General features: G+C 36.8%; 1 protein-coding gene across 2 annotated transcripts in view; it reads right to left on the bottom strand.

Moving 5' to 3' along the window:
• Positions 1 to 17,049, bottom strand: part of RNF169 (ring finger protein 169) — an 81,914-nt gene that overhangs the window by 45,122 nt on the left and 19,743 nt on the right. For both annotated transcript variants that reach the window (XM_081539650.1, XM_081539651.1), the window contains exon 2: positions 5,816 to 5,889. In XM_081539650.1, coding sequence (XP_081395776.1) covers positions 5,816 to 5,889 — 74 coding nt within the window. The remainder of the gene's footprint in view (positions 1 to 5,815; positions 5,890 to 17,049) is intronic.

The following is a 17,049-nucleotide window of genomic DNA, read 5'->3' as shown; positions in this document are numbered from 1 at the left end:
CAGTACCCACCCCTCACACATACAGTGCCACACCACCCACAGATGATGCCAGCACAGTAGTCCCAGTGGTACTTTAAAAATTAGAGGTTTGTGCATCCATAATTGTCTCATTTTCTTATCTAAATTGGTAAAATGGTCTACCACCCAATGATAGTAGACTACAGAAATAATTTGTGAGAGTTGTAGGACCTTCTGGCCTCCTGGTGCTTCCTTAATCTTTCCCCTGTGCTCAGTCATTTCAGTAGGATCAAACTCTTGTTGTAGGACCTTCTGGCCTCTTGGTTCTTGCTTAATCTTTCCCCTGTGTTCATTCACTTCAGTAGGATCACACTCTTTGCAATCCGATGGACTGTAGCCCACCAGGCTCCTCTGTCCATGGGATTCTCCACGCAAGAATACTGGAGTGGGTTGCCATGCCCTCCTCCAGGGGAACCTCCCAACACAGGGGTCAAAGAATGAATATAACAAAATTCTTTCCCCAATCAATGCAACAAGATGGAGGGCTGAGCGCATTCTAATATTCTCCTTCTGCTTAAAACAACATTAAATGTCAGGAAACTTCTCTTTAATGGAACATATCTATAAAAGCACAGAAAAAAATAGCATGCCATTAGCAAACAAGATCACAAGTATGCAAAAGATGGAACTAGTTTTCACACTTAAAGATGTGAAATTGCTAAATAAGCAATTCACAAAAAAAACCGAGAAATGGCCAGTAAGCACAAGATGCTCCTCCTCTCTAGTAATCCAGGAAATATAAATAAAAACAATGAGATATTTTATTCAGGAGATAGCAAACTATTAAAAATAATGAAAAGGGACTCTCTTTTACTGTTGATGAGAAAGTTAGGTTGAAAAAGTCTTTTTAATATCCACCAAAATACAAAGTGTATATACCACTTGACCCGCACTTTCACTTCTAGGAATCTAACTTAATATTTGCTCAGATATATTCATACATGTTTAGTGCAACGTCTATTCAAAACTGGGAAAAATGGGAAGCAATTTAAATGATCAGTGGTTAAATGAATTACGTACGTCTCATCCACACCATGAAATATCATTCGGTATGGAAAAAGTACCTACATGAAAGCACTTGCTTCCCATCCACACATACAAAAAAAAAAAAAAAATACTGTCAGAAAAAGAAAACTGGCTACAGAATAGATCATATTTTTCCTCAAAACTCCTAGTTTCTTTGAAGTCTTTACCATCAGACTGTAACACAACCCTTCTCTGTGGTAGTCAACCTACTTTGCCTGTCAACTCCCCTTATTCACAGAAAACCTCAGCCCCAAAGTTTCTGCCCAGCTACTCCAGTGATCATTCCTGAAGATTTCAATAGCAGTATATTCTCTTAGGTTCTTCACTTCCTTCTAGATAAATCTTTTCTTCCATCCTATTTCAGTTACCGCCTCCCATAATCATACCCCAAACTGTCATGTTCAATAATTAAAACTACCTCTCGGCATCACATTTAAGCCTCTCACATTTAGACCACCACTTCTAGGTTTCCAACTTTACTAATATGTTAGCCACCCTACTTTCATAATTCTTTATCACCATCAAAACTTCTAGTCCACCAACTCTACCACTCGCACTGTCCACCATGCCCCTCATGTTCTCAATTCTTTCCTCAAACAACCTTCTTAAAGTAACCACAGTCCAAATGAATTACAACCTCCTTGTATACAGGTTCAGGTCCACTGCATCATTCCCTCTGTCATACTTCTTAGCATACTTTCTAATCCTGGTTAAACCCAACCCATTGCTTACTCCGTGTTCTAATTGTCTTATTTCCATCTTTGTCCCATGAAGCAGAGATAGCTAGCTGCCTACCCAGTATTCATTTTTTCATTTCTTACTAAAAGAATCCTAATTTTACTGAGGAAGCTAATGTACCCAGCTAAAACACTATGTTTCCCAGCTTTCTTGACAGCCACAGGGAGTCTGTGACACTAAACTACAAAATATAGGCGAAGTCACTGGGTGGGGCTTTGGAGAAAGCTCTTTAACAGACCAAATTCAGCTGACATATGCCCTTCTGCCTTACCTTCTGTTTAGATGGAATTCTAGAGAAGGATCAACCATCTCACACCACAAGGAGACAGGCACACTAAAAGATGTCTAAACAGAAAAACAAAAGGACCCTGAACCTCTGATGTCCTACAGCTGCCATATCAGTCCTGGACAGTTTACCTCCAGCTTTTTTGTTACTTGAAAAAATAAAACTCCTAATTTATTTGAGTCATTATGTTGGGGTCTCTACTGCTCTGCTTAGTTGCTCAGTCATGTCTTCCTCTTTGTGAACCCATGGACTGCAGCCTGCCAGGCTTTTCTGTCCATGGGATTCTGCAGAATACTGGAGTGGGTTGCCATTTCCTCCTCCAGGGAATCTTCCCAACCCAGGGATCGAACCCAGGTCTCCTGCACTGCAGGTGAATTCTTAACCATCTGAGCCCCCAGGAAAGCCCAAGAATACTGGAGTCTCTACTATTGATAGTAAATACAATTCCTAATTCCTAGGCCCATTACAGTTTACTCCCCACAAGGCAAATAGAGACCTTTAAAAAGTATGAAAGTGAAAGTCAGTCATGTCCAACTCTTTGTGACCCCATGGACTGGTCCATGGGATTCTCCAGGCCAGAATACTGGGATGGGTAGCCTTTCCCTTCTCCAGGGGATCTTCCCAACTGAGGGATCAAACCCAGGTCTCCACCATTGCAGGCAGCTTCTCTACCAGCTGAGCCACAAGGGAAGCCCAAGAATATTGGAGTGGGTAGCCTATCCCTTCTCCAGTGGATCTTTCTGACCCAGGAATCGAACTGGTGTCTCCTGCATTGCAGGCAGATATAAGTCAGATCATATTACTGGCTTCCCATCACACTTAAAATAAACTTAGGGTCCTTATCAGGCAACTAGGCCTTCTCTGATATGGCCCTCCTCTCTCTCACAACTCAGTCATACCAAATCCCCATACCACACTTCCATCCACAACTTGTACACTCAGTTCCAGCCAAGGTGTTCCTTTAACAAGGAAAACCTGTTTCCATCTCAGGGCCTGTGTGTTTGCTGTTCCCTTTACCGGGAATACTCTCTCCTCACAACTTTACTTTGCTTGCTCCCTCACCTCTTCCAGGTAGCAACTCAAATGTTGTCTTCTCTGACATTTTCCCTGATACCTGTATTAAAAACAGTCGTTTTGTGTCTCAAGTCTCCCTTCCACTCCCCTGTAACTCTTCCTACCTTGCTTTATTAATATATATTAAGTACTTTTTTGCTTATTTACTGTTCATCTTTCCCATTAGAATGGAATCTCCCTGACAGCAAGAACCCTGGGTGTCTTTTTCAGCATCATATCCCTAGTACCTGGCACACAGTAAGGACATAATAAATATTTGCTGAATAAATGAATATACATCATGATCTCATTTATACTGAAAAAGAATAAAGCATATGTGAGTGTGTGTGTGTAAGTATATTAAAAAATCTAGGATATACACTAAACTGTTGATGCTAGTTATCTCTGGGGAAGAGAGTAGAAAATAAAAAAAAACTTTCATAGTTTGCTCTGCATATTTTTCCATAAAAAAGACAAAATTAGCTATAACACATGGCAGGAAGAAAATTTTAAACATATTTAGAAATATAAACCTATTTATAGAAGCATAAAATTTAGACACTCATAGTAACCTCAGTAAGCATAACACTATACCATGGGTAGAAGGATCTATGATTAGCAAGCAAACATCTTTTAAAAGACCTAGAATCAGGGGAATAAAACTTGCTGATAACTTTTTTATAGCCTTTTTAAAGGTTTTTACTGTCATTTAAACAAAATAAAAAGTACACTAAGCAACATGTATTGTACATCAAATTAATGAGTTGTGTAGAATTAATTTCCATCACTTGCTCAGCAAAAACTTTTAAATATCTCCCTTCCCTAGGGATTCATCTAGATAATTATATATTTGTTTTGTTTCAGAAAATATGAATTCTAAGAGACATCTTTTTTATCAATTTCTCCATCCAAATGTCTAGTATCTTAATTTTTTTACTTTATGGAGGCATATTTTTACATGTTATATAATTCATCCATTTCAAATATATAATTCAATGATTTTTAGTAAATTTACCAAGTTGTGGAACATACCATAAATCAGTTTTAGAAAACTTCATTGCTGCAATAAAATCATTCATGCCCATTTACTGTTAACCCCCATTCCCACCTCTACTCAATCAACCATTAATCTACTGTCTCTATATTTTCGTCTATTCTAGACATTTTCTATAAATAGAAACATATAATATGTGGTTTCTTTCATCTGATTTCTTTCACTTAGCATCTTTTTGAGGCTCATCTATCTGGTAGCACGTGTCAGTGTCCCATTCCTTTTTGTTGCTGAATAGTATTCCACTATATGGATATGCCACAATAGTGGCATATCTGCTATAATTTGGTTCTATGACTTGGATTTCCATTTTCCAGATAATACAATGGGTGAAGGATAACTTGGGTACTTGGAGAAGGGGGGCAGGGAGAATCTATGGTTAAATTTATTCAACACAATGACATAGGTGAGTGTTTTTCAATTCCAATCCAGTTTATACAGAATGAGATTGTCCTGGCTTCACTCAACAACATTATGCTACCAGTCACTTTTAAAACTATTTTTTCTTTCCCTCCCTCCTAACAGGAACAAAAGGATAGTTCTCCAAGGTTTCTTTCTCTCTACTAAGGTTAATAAAAACTCTCTACACTTACTATGCCTTCTGCTTTCCTTCTTTTTTCTACCTCCGAGTCCTTATTTTCTCATTATCTTCAAGCTGATAGCTTTAAAATTTCCATATTCTCCAAATTTCTAAAAAGTTACATTAAAACTAAACATCTGCATATTCTGGAATTTTATTTAAGAGAAATCTGTGGTTCTTTTCATGTAGCCCCTGAGAACAATTTCTTTCTATGTTGAAAAAAGCTTTGTAACTGATTTAAAATGAAAAACAAAAAACTTACAACTCTAATATAAAAGGAGCAAGAGGACCCATGTCAACATTTGATACTCTCATTTAAAAGATCAAATACATAGTAATTAAGCACAGTCTTTTTTCTCTTTAACATGACCTTTCATTCAGTCTAAAATGCCACAATAATGTTATTGTCTTGCCTCTGCTTTATGATGATGTCTGATGCAGATTAAGTGGATTATCTGTCTTTATAAAATATTAAACATCTACATGTAGAATGATTATCTCATCATTATGATCTTAGGTAAGGGATGGTGGTTCAGGGAGAGGGCTGGGGAAGGATAATACAAATCTTATACTTCTTATAACCAGACTTTTTGAAGTCTTAACTTTCCAAATGATTCCCAGACTATTAGCTTGAAAACATCAAAAATAAGATGATGTGGACACAGCTAAAAGCTTTCCCAATGGTAAATGTTCTCTAACTAGAATATTATTCCACTACCCCTTTATCAGTCTAAGTTACAGTTCTTACAGAACACCACATGTAATTAGAGTAACCTTATAAGATAATGAAAAATAATACAAGCTATTATTATTAAAGGTTAAATGTTAGCTTTTAACTAACATTTAAATGCCAAGAACACCTCTCCTGGTGGCCAGTTATTGTGGCAGGTGTATGATAGGCTCTGTGAGCTACATTTTCATCTGTTTGCTATAATGCAGACAGGTTCTACATTATCAATTTTAAAATTCCCTATTAAATCTAAACTTCTACTAAGTACTCTTTAATGTCATTATTCCAATTTACTTTAAGAAAATGAATGGCATAATAATGTGTATACTATACCTTTCTCAGGCTTTCATATTCCTCACGAAATTCCCCAGGCTTGCTTAATTTGATTGGTGCTCTGAATATAAACTCTGGAGAAATGAGAAAAGAAAACACTTTTTAACAGAACTTTCTAGGAAGGAACCAAGATCTTGTCCTACACCATAAACCACATAAAAATTGTGGTCATCTTCCCACAGTTTGAATATTCATTCATTCATCTAACCAATACTTATTAAAGGGTATAAACCAGGCACAGTCCTAGGCACTGGGGAGAAGCACTGAACAAGTAAAGTCCCTGCTATCATGGAGCTTACAAAATTGTGGAGGGAAACAGACAATAAACACACAAGTGTGTGTGTATAATACCGCTGATGGTACTAAGGGCTATGAAGGAAAATAAACATAAGATGGAAGGGAAAAACAGTACACAGAGTGGCCTGAAGGGTCTCACTGATAAAAGTAACATGGTAAAAGACCTCAAGGAAAACTATATTTAAAGCTCTTAGTTAGGGACTTCCCCGTCAGTCCAGTGAGTAAGACACTGTGCTTCCACTGAAGGAGGCGCAGGTTTGACTCCTGACCCAGAAACTAAGATCCCGCATGCTGCACCACTGGGCAGAGCCAAAAATTATTTACTTAATTTTTTTTTAAAAGTTCTTAGTTAAATATTACCAAGTGACACTTTAAATAAGCTAAAGTTTTACTCATACTACTGTTTCTTTCTACTTCTTTTTCAACACTGCCAACAGATTACAACCTATAAATATTTTCAGTATATACCCTGATTTTTTTTTTATCCTCAAAGTCTTCAGCGGTTTTGATCAGCCTATAGAATAAAGTCAACTCTTCAATGTCACTGAGGTCTTCCAGAGACTGATCACAACTTCATCTTTCTAAAGCACTGTCTCTCTCAACTCCTGACTACCTAATTACAATATACATGCCACATATTTCTAAACCTTTTATGTTGCTTTCTCAGATGAAATTCTGTGTTCTTCTCTTCTCTATATATAGTTTTAAATCCGAGATTCCAGGCCCACAAGAGGCACACAATACACACTGGTTATATAAAAAATAAAAATCCAACTTAGGAACAAATAAAAGATAAGTCCTAAATGCTATAAAAAAGGAGAAAACACACACCTCAGCCTTCTTAAATGTACGTGACACTTCTATACACCCCCATGTATATATTTAGTGACTTAAACATGGTATTTAAGACTTACTAATAACTCTACATCCATTCAGGTTGATAATATTTGTTGTAGAAAAGTGGGCTCCTCAAAAAGGTGACTTTCATCCCTTTTCAGTTGTCTCAACTACTTTAGAAAGACTCATTTACACCAGAGAAATGTGGAAGATTCTTAGACAGAAACACTGGACCTAATGCAGATGCAGAAAACAGGAACTTAAAGCTGTACCAAACAGGAGAGAATTATTAGACCCAGGGCTTGGGAGGAAAACATTCCATCACCTTCATCCACTTAAAAAAGAAACTCTTGATGACTATTTTAATCATATCTCTTAAGAACATTTCTAATTATAGGCAAATAGTATTTAAAAGCAGGTGCTGTAAAAGAGCAGTGGAAGAAGGAAAAGCAAAACCCTTAAGGCAAAAAAAAGAAAATACTTTTAATCCATTTATGAAGAACTTATTCCTGAACAATACTTCATATACATTTTCTCAGTGAATCTTCACAGAAACTTTGTAAAGCAGGTATTATAACCATTTTACAATAAGGAAAATGAGGGGTTAATGACTTCCCCAAGATCACAGAACTAGTACATGGTAAAATTAAGAGAAAAAGCATTAAGGTATAAAGACGGAAACTACATAATGATGAAAAAGTGAACTCATCAAGAAGATACAATAATTATGAACTTGTATGACCCTACCACAGAACAAAACAATAACACTATAAGAGAAACTAATAAATCCAAAATTATAGTAAAATATTTTAACATATCCCAATTAAAAACAGATCGGGCAGAGCAAAGGTAATAAAAATACAGAAAAATTGAACAATAAAATTAAACTTGATTATGTATTTATGAATTCAATGAACAAAATATATATTCCTTAAAGCAACAAGGAACAATTAAAAATACACTAGGTCTCAAAGAAGTTATAAAAATTTTCAAAGAATTCATATTATATAGACTTTGCTCTTGGATCTTAACTGACATTTTCCAAGCCAAGTTCTGTAGCTACCTGGCTGATAACTTTAGCTTACCCAATATTCTTTCTCAATAAATTCCTTTTCTGCCAGAGTAGATTTCTACTGATAACAACCACTGGGAGGGGAGAATGGATTCATGTATATGTATGGCTGAGTCCCCTTGCTGTCCACCTGAAACTACCACAACATGGTTAATTGGCTCCAATATAAGTGATTTAGTCACCAAGTCATGTCCAACTCTTGCAACCCCATGAACTGTAGCCCGCCAGACTCCTCCATTCATGGGATTTTCCAGGCAAGAATGCTGGAGTGAGTTGCCATTTCCTTCTCCAGAGGATATTCCTGACTCAGGAATCACACTCTAGTCTCCTGCACTGTAGGCAGATTCTTTACCAACTGAGCTACCAGGGAAGCCAATATAAAATAAAAAGTTAAAAAAAAAATAACAACTACTGGCTGATTCTATTTTTCACATGGTACTATGAGATGATTCAGAAGTAAAACTCAAAACTGGTTAAGGAAAAAAAAGAAAGAGAAGACAAATTACTCCTAAGAATAAAAATGAGGACCAAATTAGAGGTATGAAGTGAGTTTAAATCTCCAGTAACTATTAAAACTGGAGCCTATTATACAGAGTGAAGTAAGCCAGAAAGAAAAACACCAATACAGTATACTAACACATATATATGGAATTTAGAAAGATGGTAACAATAACTCTGTATGCAAGACAGCAAAAGAGACACAGATGTATAGAACAGTCTTTTGGACTCTGTGGGAGAGGGCAAGGGTGGGATGATTTGGGAGAATGGCATTGAAACATGTATATTATCATATGTGAAACGAATCACCAGTCCAGGTTTGATGCATGATACAGAGTGCTCGGGGCTGGTGCACTGGGATGACTCAGAGGGATGGGATGGGGAAGGAGGTGGGAAGAGGGTTCAGGATGGGGAACACATGTACACCCGTGGTGGAGTCATGTCAATGTATGGCAAAACCAATACAATATTGTAAAGTTAAAAAAAAAAAAATGATACAATGAGTGATCTTGCATATGAATCGTTTTGCATGTCTACAAGTATATCCATAGATTAAGTTGCTGGAATCAGAACTGCTGGGTCAAAGAATATGTGCTTCTGTAATTCTGGCAGACAATACCAAATCCCCCCTCATAAAACCTGTACACCCTTATAGTCCCACCAGTGATGCATGAGACTGCAATTTCCTCACACCTTTGCCAGCACAATGAGTGCTGAAATTGTTTAGCTTTCCCAATCTAATTGGTGACATTCTGCATCTTATGTGCTTAATGAATGAAACTGAGTACTTTTCATATATTTGAGTAATTTACATTTCCTTTGATATGAAAAATATATACATCTCCTTTACTCCTGTTGGAGTTAACTTTTTATTCCAGATTTGTTAAAGCTCTATGTAAGAAAAATTACCCTTGTGTCACATGAATAGCAATACTTTTCTTAGTTTATCATCTGTCTTGACTTTGCTTACAGTGGTGATTTTTGTGTAGTTATATTAATCAAACTTCTCCTTTATGACTTCTTCATTTTGCATCATATTTGGAAAGACCTTCCTCAGGCCAAAATATAGTAGCAAATTCTATCACAGTTTCTTCTGGTACAAAGTGTAATACTCTTCTATTTTTAAAAATTCTAAATCTATAGTTTTATTTGGAAGCAACATAAGGAGCATAATCTTATTTGGGCTTTTAATAAGTCTACTATCCAACACAAGGGACCAAAAATACTTTAGTGACAGACTAGTAAAAATCAATTTGTTTTCTTTAAAATAATTCTTGATGGCATTTAGAAGAAAATGTCCAAAGAGCCTAACATCGTTATTATACAGTGTAAATAATACAAAATTAAAAGCCTGATCCCAAACTTAGAAGCTTCCAGAGTCTCAAATAAGTCAGTCTCAACTTCCTCTCCTAAAAATCAGAAAAATACCTACTATGACAGCCGAGTATGAGGATCAAATGAATATAATAAAAGTAAAAACACTTTGTAAACTATTTTCAGACAGTAGAGTGGCATGCAGTAGAATCTAATAACTATGAAACTGCCTCTGGTATTGACGAGATTAAGAAATGGTAGTTTGGACTGGTTTATTTGCAAGTACAACTTATGAGAAATGAAGATAATTACCCAACTGCTTTGATACATTTATTATATGAAAAGTTAAATCCACTTTGGGATACTTACTAAGAAATCCCAAAGTTCATATATAAGGCCAAGTAAGAACTTGGCATACTGACTGAAATATTACTATGCCTTGGCTCATTTGAGGGTAAAAGGTAATGACAAGGGTAGGATTGATTTCTACTCACCAAGATTAGTACTGATATAGATTAGCTGACTGTTGGATTAAGATTAATGAATCTTGATGCTTTAAAAATAGAAAATGCTGAACAGTCACTTTTTGCAACTTCTCCCACAGGACTGTGCTGCATTAACTGGCATCATGCCCAAAAGTTCAAAAAATTACACAGTCAACAAAGTAATTCTTGAATACAAAAACAGTTAAGCATAAAAGGTCAGGAACTGGTCCAATGTGACATTAACTTAAATATTTAAGCCTTTTCCTATTTTAATAATGCCCTCCAGAAATGTCAACAAGGCAAAAATAATTTTTTTCTTCCCTACTGGCTTGCAAAAAGAACATGTTAGTTTCTGACACCTGCTCTGTCAATTAAGTGAGAGTATCTAGATATATCAAAGATTCTCTTTGCCTTGGTCTCAACTATCAAATGGAAATTAAAATACTGGCCAAATCTACTTCACAGGAATGCAGAAGACCACATTTAGTAGTAGCAGTAATCAATGAAGAATCTCTATAATAAAAACAGCTAACATTTAATAAGAGCACACCACATGCTAAATGCTACACACATATACACACACACAATGCAGAAAAGACAATAGCAGGCCTAACTGCCTATCTTAAGGCTTGAGTACAGGGTTAGCCCTTAACTGGTGGCTAGGAAGATTTTGAGAGAATTCTCAGCCACCCTGATTAGGTACAGGCTCACTGTTACCTAAACTGTCTGTATAAACTATGTAGTTATGCTGAATATCTTCTTTCCTGATGGGATTCTGGAATTCTGGAACATGTTATGCAGACAGTCCCTATATGATCAGCCCCTAATAAAAACTTTGGGCAATAAGCCTCTAAGAAGCTTCCCTGGTTCGCACCATTTAACACATGTAGTCACAACTTGTTGCTGGGGGAAATAAGCATGTCCTGTGAGACTCAACTGAGAGAGAACTCTAGAAGCTTATGCCTGGTTTCCCCTGGCCTCTGTCCAATGTTCCTTTTCCCTTTGCTGATTTTAATCTGTATCCTTTCACTGCAATGAATCATGGCCACAACTAGGACTATATGCTGAGTCCTGGGGGGCACTGCTAGTGAATCATCAAACCTGTGGCGGGGGGGGGGGGGCGGTGTCTTGGAGACCTCCTGAGACACATATACACAAGGCACGGACTAAAATCTCTTCAGATCTCAGTTTCTACTGGAGAAATGAGATTAACTTCAGCACAGGCTTATCTCGCTTTACTATGCTTCACTTCCTTACACTTGACAGGTATCGTGGTTTTTACAAACTGAAGGTTTATGACAACCTTGTTATTGTCAGATGATGATCATTATTTTTAAATTAAGGTATGTACATTGCTTTTTAAACCATGGTGCTACTGCCCACTTAACAGACTACAGTGTAGTATAAAATGAACTTTTATGTGCACTGGAAAACCAAAAACTTTGGTTTTATTGCTTTATTGCAGTATTTACTTTATTATGGTGGTCTGGAACCAAATTCTCAGTATCTCCAAGGTATGCCTGTAATAATATTCTTATTCATTTTCATTTACTACTCAATAGGTTTCTCTAAATTCTGAAACACTCTATTATATAATGGGTAAAAATGCTATTAGGATTTAAACTTACATAAGTGTAGCTATAATATCAAAATAATTTCTTAGAAGCCTTATGAAATATGGTTTCAATACACCTGGACTATTATGAGAAAGGAAGCAGGAAAAAAGGTCAGAGAAATGAAAATCTCAAATCAAAGTCATTTACAATGCCTCTTAAAGCTTACTGGAGAACATGTGTACACTTAATATTTTAATTATACTAAGATATTTATCAGTCATGATTAACCTTTCAGGCTCCTTGAATTTTAGTACAGAAAGAACATTCATTTAACAACAACAACAAAAATAGTTCCTGTCTGCTGATGTGGGACTTGACTTTTCCTAATTTTCTCTTTACTTCCCTCTACTTTTCTAGAGTCATGTCAACTCCCTCCACTCCAAAAGTTGACATTGTGGTTGCAATGCCTGCAATACTATCAAAAAAGGAGAGAAACAAGAGAAAATCTACATGATTTGGTAAGGTGGTGGCTTTTTAGATAAAATATCAAAGACATGATTCATAAAATAAGTAATTCATAAGACGGACTTCATTAAAATTAAAAACTTCTGCTCTGCAAAAGACAATGTCAAGAGAGTGAGAAGAAAAGCCACAGACTTGAAGAAAACATTTGCAACAGATGTGTTTGATATAAGACTGTTATCCAAAATAAACAAAGAACATCAAAACTTAATCAGAAAACAACCTGATTTTTTTTAATGGGCAAAGACCTTAACAGACACCTCATCAAAGAAGATTTAATGTAGCATTTAATGTTAACATAGCAAACAAGCAAATGAAAAAAAAAATGCCCAATATCATATGTCATTAGAGAATTACAAATTAAAACAAGATGCTGCTACACAATGCTAAGGCTCAGCAGGTAAAGGATCTGCCTGCAATGCAGGAGACACAGGAGGTGCAAGTTCAGTCCCTGGGTCAAGACAATTCCCTGGTGAGGAAGATCTCCTGGAGGAGGGCATGGCAACCCACTCCAGTATTCTTGCCTGCAGAATCCCATGGACTGAGGAGCCTGATGGACACAGTCAAAAGAGTCACAAAGAGTCTAAGCGCTCACACACACACACACACATGACATTCCTAATTAGAAGCGCTAAAATCCAAATCTCTGACAATACCAAATGTTGGTGAGGATGTGGAGCAACAAGAATTCTGATTCACTTATGGTAGGAATGCAAAATGATAGAGCCCCTTTGGAAGGCAATCTGGCAATTTCTTAAAAAACTAAACATACTTTTACCGTGTGTGTGTGTGTGTGTTTGTGTGTGTGTGTAGGTCACTTCAGTTGTGTCCGACTCTTTGTGATCCTATGGACTTAGAGCCCACCTGGCTCCTCCGCCCATGGAATTCTCCAAGCAAGAATACTGGAGTGGGTTGCAATACAATCCAGCAATTGCACTCCTTGATATTTACCTAAATGAGTTAAAAACTTACATCCACACAAAAACCTGTAAATAAATGTTGATAGTACTTTTGGTCATAACTGCCAAACCTTGGGAACAACCAAAATATCCTTCAGTAGGTAAATGGATAAATAAACTGAGGTACATACTGTGAAATTATTAATAATCAAAGAAAACTCAGCTAAAATTAGAGTAGGGACAGGCCTGTAGGGGGAGTGCTCATGCCCCTCTGTATCTGTCAGTTACTCCAAATCAGAAGAGCTATACACCTGTATCAGTGACAGAAAGGTGTTGCTTACTTTACTATCTAGCAAGAAGAAAACTTCTTTCCACCCAAAATCAACTCTACCAATCAGATATGCAGCAACTCAACTGATGAGAAGCCTCCATATCTTGTACTCCCAGCTTCCTCCATGGATTCTTTGGCTATTGCAGCCCTTCCCAACATCCCTCTTTTCCCTGTAAAAGCAAATTCCCCTTCCATGTTCTCTGGATTTGCCTCCAGTCTGCCATAGTTTGCATATCTTGAATTTCAATTTTTCTGGCTATTCCCAAATAAACTCACTTTTGCTGGTAAAATAACTGTCTATTACATTTGAAAGCTGATAATCCAGACAATGGAATATTATTCAGTGCTAAAAAAAAAAAACAAAAAATGAACTTTAGACACTCATGAAAGAAATTAGAGATGACCCTAACAGATGGAAGGATATACCAGGTTCTTGGATTGGAAGAATTAATATTCTCAAAACGAATATACTACCCAAGGCAATTTACAAATTCAGTGTAATCCCTATCAAATTACCAATGGCATTTTTTCACAGAACTAGAACAAAAAATTCTAAAATTTATATGGAAACACAAAAGACCCCAAATAATCCAAGCAATCCTGAGAAATAAAAATGGAGCTGGAGGAATCTGACTCCCTGACCTCAGACTATACTACAAAGCTACAGTAATCAAAACGATCTGGTACAGGTGCAAAAACAGAAACACAGATCAACAGAACAGGACAGAGAGCCCAGAAACAAACTCACACACCCAACTAATCTATGACAAAGGAGGTAAGACTATACAATGGAGAAAAGAGTCTCTTCAGTAAGTAGTGCTGGGAAAACTGGAAAGCTATATGTAAAAAAAAAAAAAAAAAATGAAATTAGAACACTAACACCATATAAAAAATAAACTCGAAATGTACTAAAGACCTAAATATAAGGCTGGACACTATAAAACTCTTAGAGGAAAATACAGACAGAATGCTCTTTGACATAAATCACAGCAATATCTTTTTTGCTCCACTTCCTTGAGTAAGTTAAACTAAGGAATTTGAGTGATTTATGAGTTGTTACTATATGTCCATCCTTGGTAACAAAGCTACCATTCTGGTGAGTGATAGTGATAATGGGGGTGGATATGTATGTGTGGGGGCAGGGATCACATGGGATATCTCTGTACATTCCTCTCACTTTTGCTGTAAAACTAAAACTGCTCTAAGAAATAAATTTGAGGGCAGGGGAAGCACAGCAACAACATGTCAAAAGAACCAGAAAAGGCAACATCACCCTCCTTAGTCCAGAGGAATTAGTCCCAAAGCCCACCAATCCCTCCACCAGAACCTACTGAGATTTTCCAAGTGTTTCAGTAGCACAGAAATAATCATTCACCATTCACCCTTTCTTCATCTCACAGAAAAGAAATACTAGAAACTATTTCAGGTATCACTGAATGTTGAGCATCTGAGTATTTATAAATGAATCCAGTGGTGGAAATACTTTCTTAATGCCTGTCCTCTGACAACTACAGTTGACCCTGGAACAACACACGCTTGAACTGCACAGGTCCACTTATACGCAGATTTTTTTTTCAGTAAATACCTACTACAGAATCATATGATCTGAGGTTGAATCCAAGGTTGGCTGAATCCACTTATCCATCATAAAGCTACATATAGATTTTCAACTGTGCAAGGGGGTTGGTGCCTCTAATCCTCGCATAGTTCAAGGGTCAACTGCACCATGTATAAAAGGAAGAGAAACTCTTTGAGGCTATAATACCCTAAGAATGACAAACACCCATGGTCAACGACCAGAGGTGAGTACTGCATTCAGTCTAATGTGAACTGTAGGAGCAGCTGTACTTCCTTGATGGTTCTTCCTGAAAAGGATCTTCTCTAGGGTGGTGTGACTGGTTATTAATAAAGGCAAACAAACAAAACAAACTATAAGCCTGGTATCTTGCTAATTGCACCAGACCCTCAGGAATAAAGTGTCACTGTCAAAGCATCCACACTCAATACAAAATCAGAAAAAGAACCTCCCTGAACTATACTCAGAAGACACCACCCCAATAACTCTCAAATCCAAAGATACCTATGCTTGAGTTTTTACCCCTGTAGGTTCAATTTCTTATCAGTGCAGCAGAATGAAAAAGAATAAAAAGAACTCTAGACTTAAGAGTCCCAAAATCTAGATCCTAATCTGGACACTCCCACTCACTAGTTATTTGTCCTTGAGCAAATAAAAAAATCTCTTTGCTAATTTCCATCTCTATCTCCACCACCAGCATCATTCTGATGACTGGCAGTTATGTAGTACTTTCATTATGCCAGGTCCATTTCTAAGCACTCCATGTATTTTTAACTCACCTAATCTTCATAATGACCCAATGGGGAGATGCTATTATCCCCATTCTACCAATGAAGAAACTGAAGCACAGAGCATATAACTTGCCCAAAGCTTCACTGCTATGAATGAAAGAGCTTTGATTTAAACTCAGGCAATCTAGCTCCAGAATCAGTGCTTTTATCCATTATTCTTCATTACCGCTTTAATATCAAAAAAAAAAAGAAAATGGGAAAAAAAAGCTGAACAACCCTATATAACAATGGGCAAAAGGACATGTACAAGCAGTACATGTAATTTTTATAGAAAAAATAAATTCAGATGACTTATATTAAAATATGCTCAATTTCACTCAAGATATTAAAAACTTTTAATTTTTACTTATTTATTTTATTATGCATTTTTGGCTGCACTGGGTCTTGGTTGCTGCATGTGGGGGCTACTCTCCAGTTGCTGTGTGTGGACTTCTCATTGTGGTAGCTTCTCCTGTTGCAGAGCACTGGCTCTAAGGTACTCAAGCTTCAGTAGTGGCAGCACATGGGCTCTAGAGTGTGTAGGCTTCAGTAGTTGTGGTGCATAGGTTTAGCTGCCCCAGGGCACATGGAATCTTCCTAGACCAGGAATCAAACCCAAGACCCCTGCATTGGCAGGTGGATTCTTAACCACTGGACCACCAGGGAAATCCTATTAAAAACTTCTGAAACAAAATACTTTTATGTATTAGATTCACAAATATAAAAAAATTTGATAAAGACCAGAGTTAGCATGGGTATTCATTATCTTAATGATAATTCATATGCACAAAGATGTAGAACAAGAATATTCACTGCAGATCAATCACAATACTGAAGAGTGGAGACAACCTAAATGTCTTTCAATTTTAGACTAACTGGATAAGTTATCAGTGATCGGCATACAATGGATCCTTTTCTGTACTGTTTTTATTCCTGGTCTGGTTTCTTGGTTTACATGGTAATTTTTGTTAGAATGCCATCCACTGTGCAATGAAAAACTATAAGGGCTGTGGATATTATACTCCTATAAAAGATTCACCATGTTCTGTGACTAGCAGTCAGACTCAGAGTAGATCA

Source organism: Giraffa tippelskirchi, chromosome 11 (assembly GCF_054371585.1).
Source record: "Giraffa tippelskirchi isolate mGirTip1 chromosome 11, T2T-mGirTip1v1.2.pri, whole genome shotgun sequence".
Taxonomy (NCBI): domain Eukaryota; kingdom Metazoa; phylum Chordata; class Mammalia; order Artiodactyla; family Giraffidae; genus Giraffa; species Giraffa tippelskirchi.
This window is presented reverse-complemented; position numbering and strand designations above follow the sequence as displayed.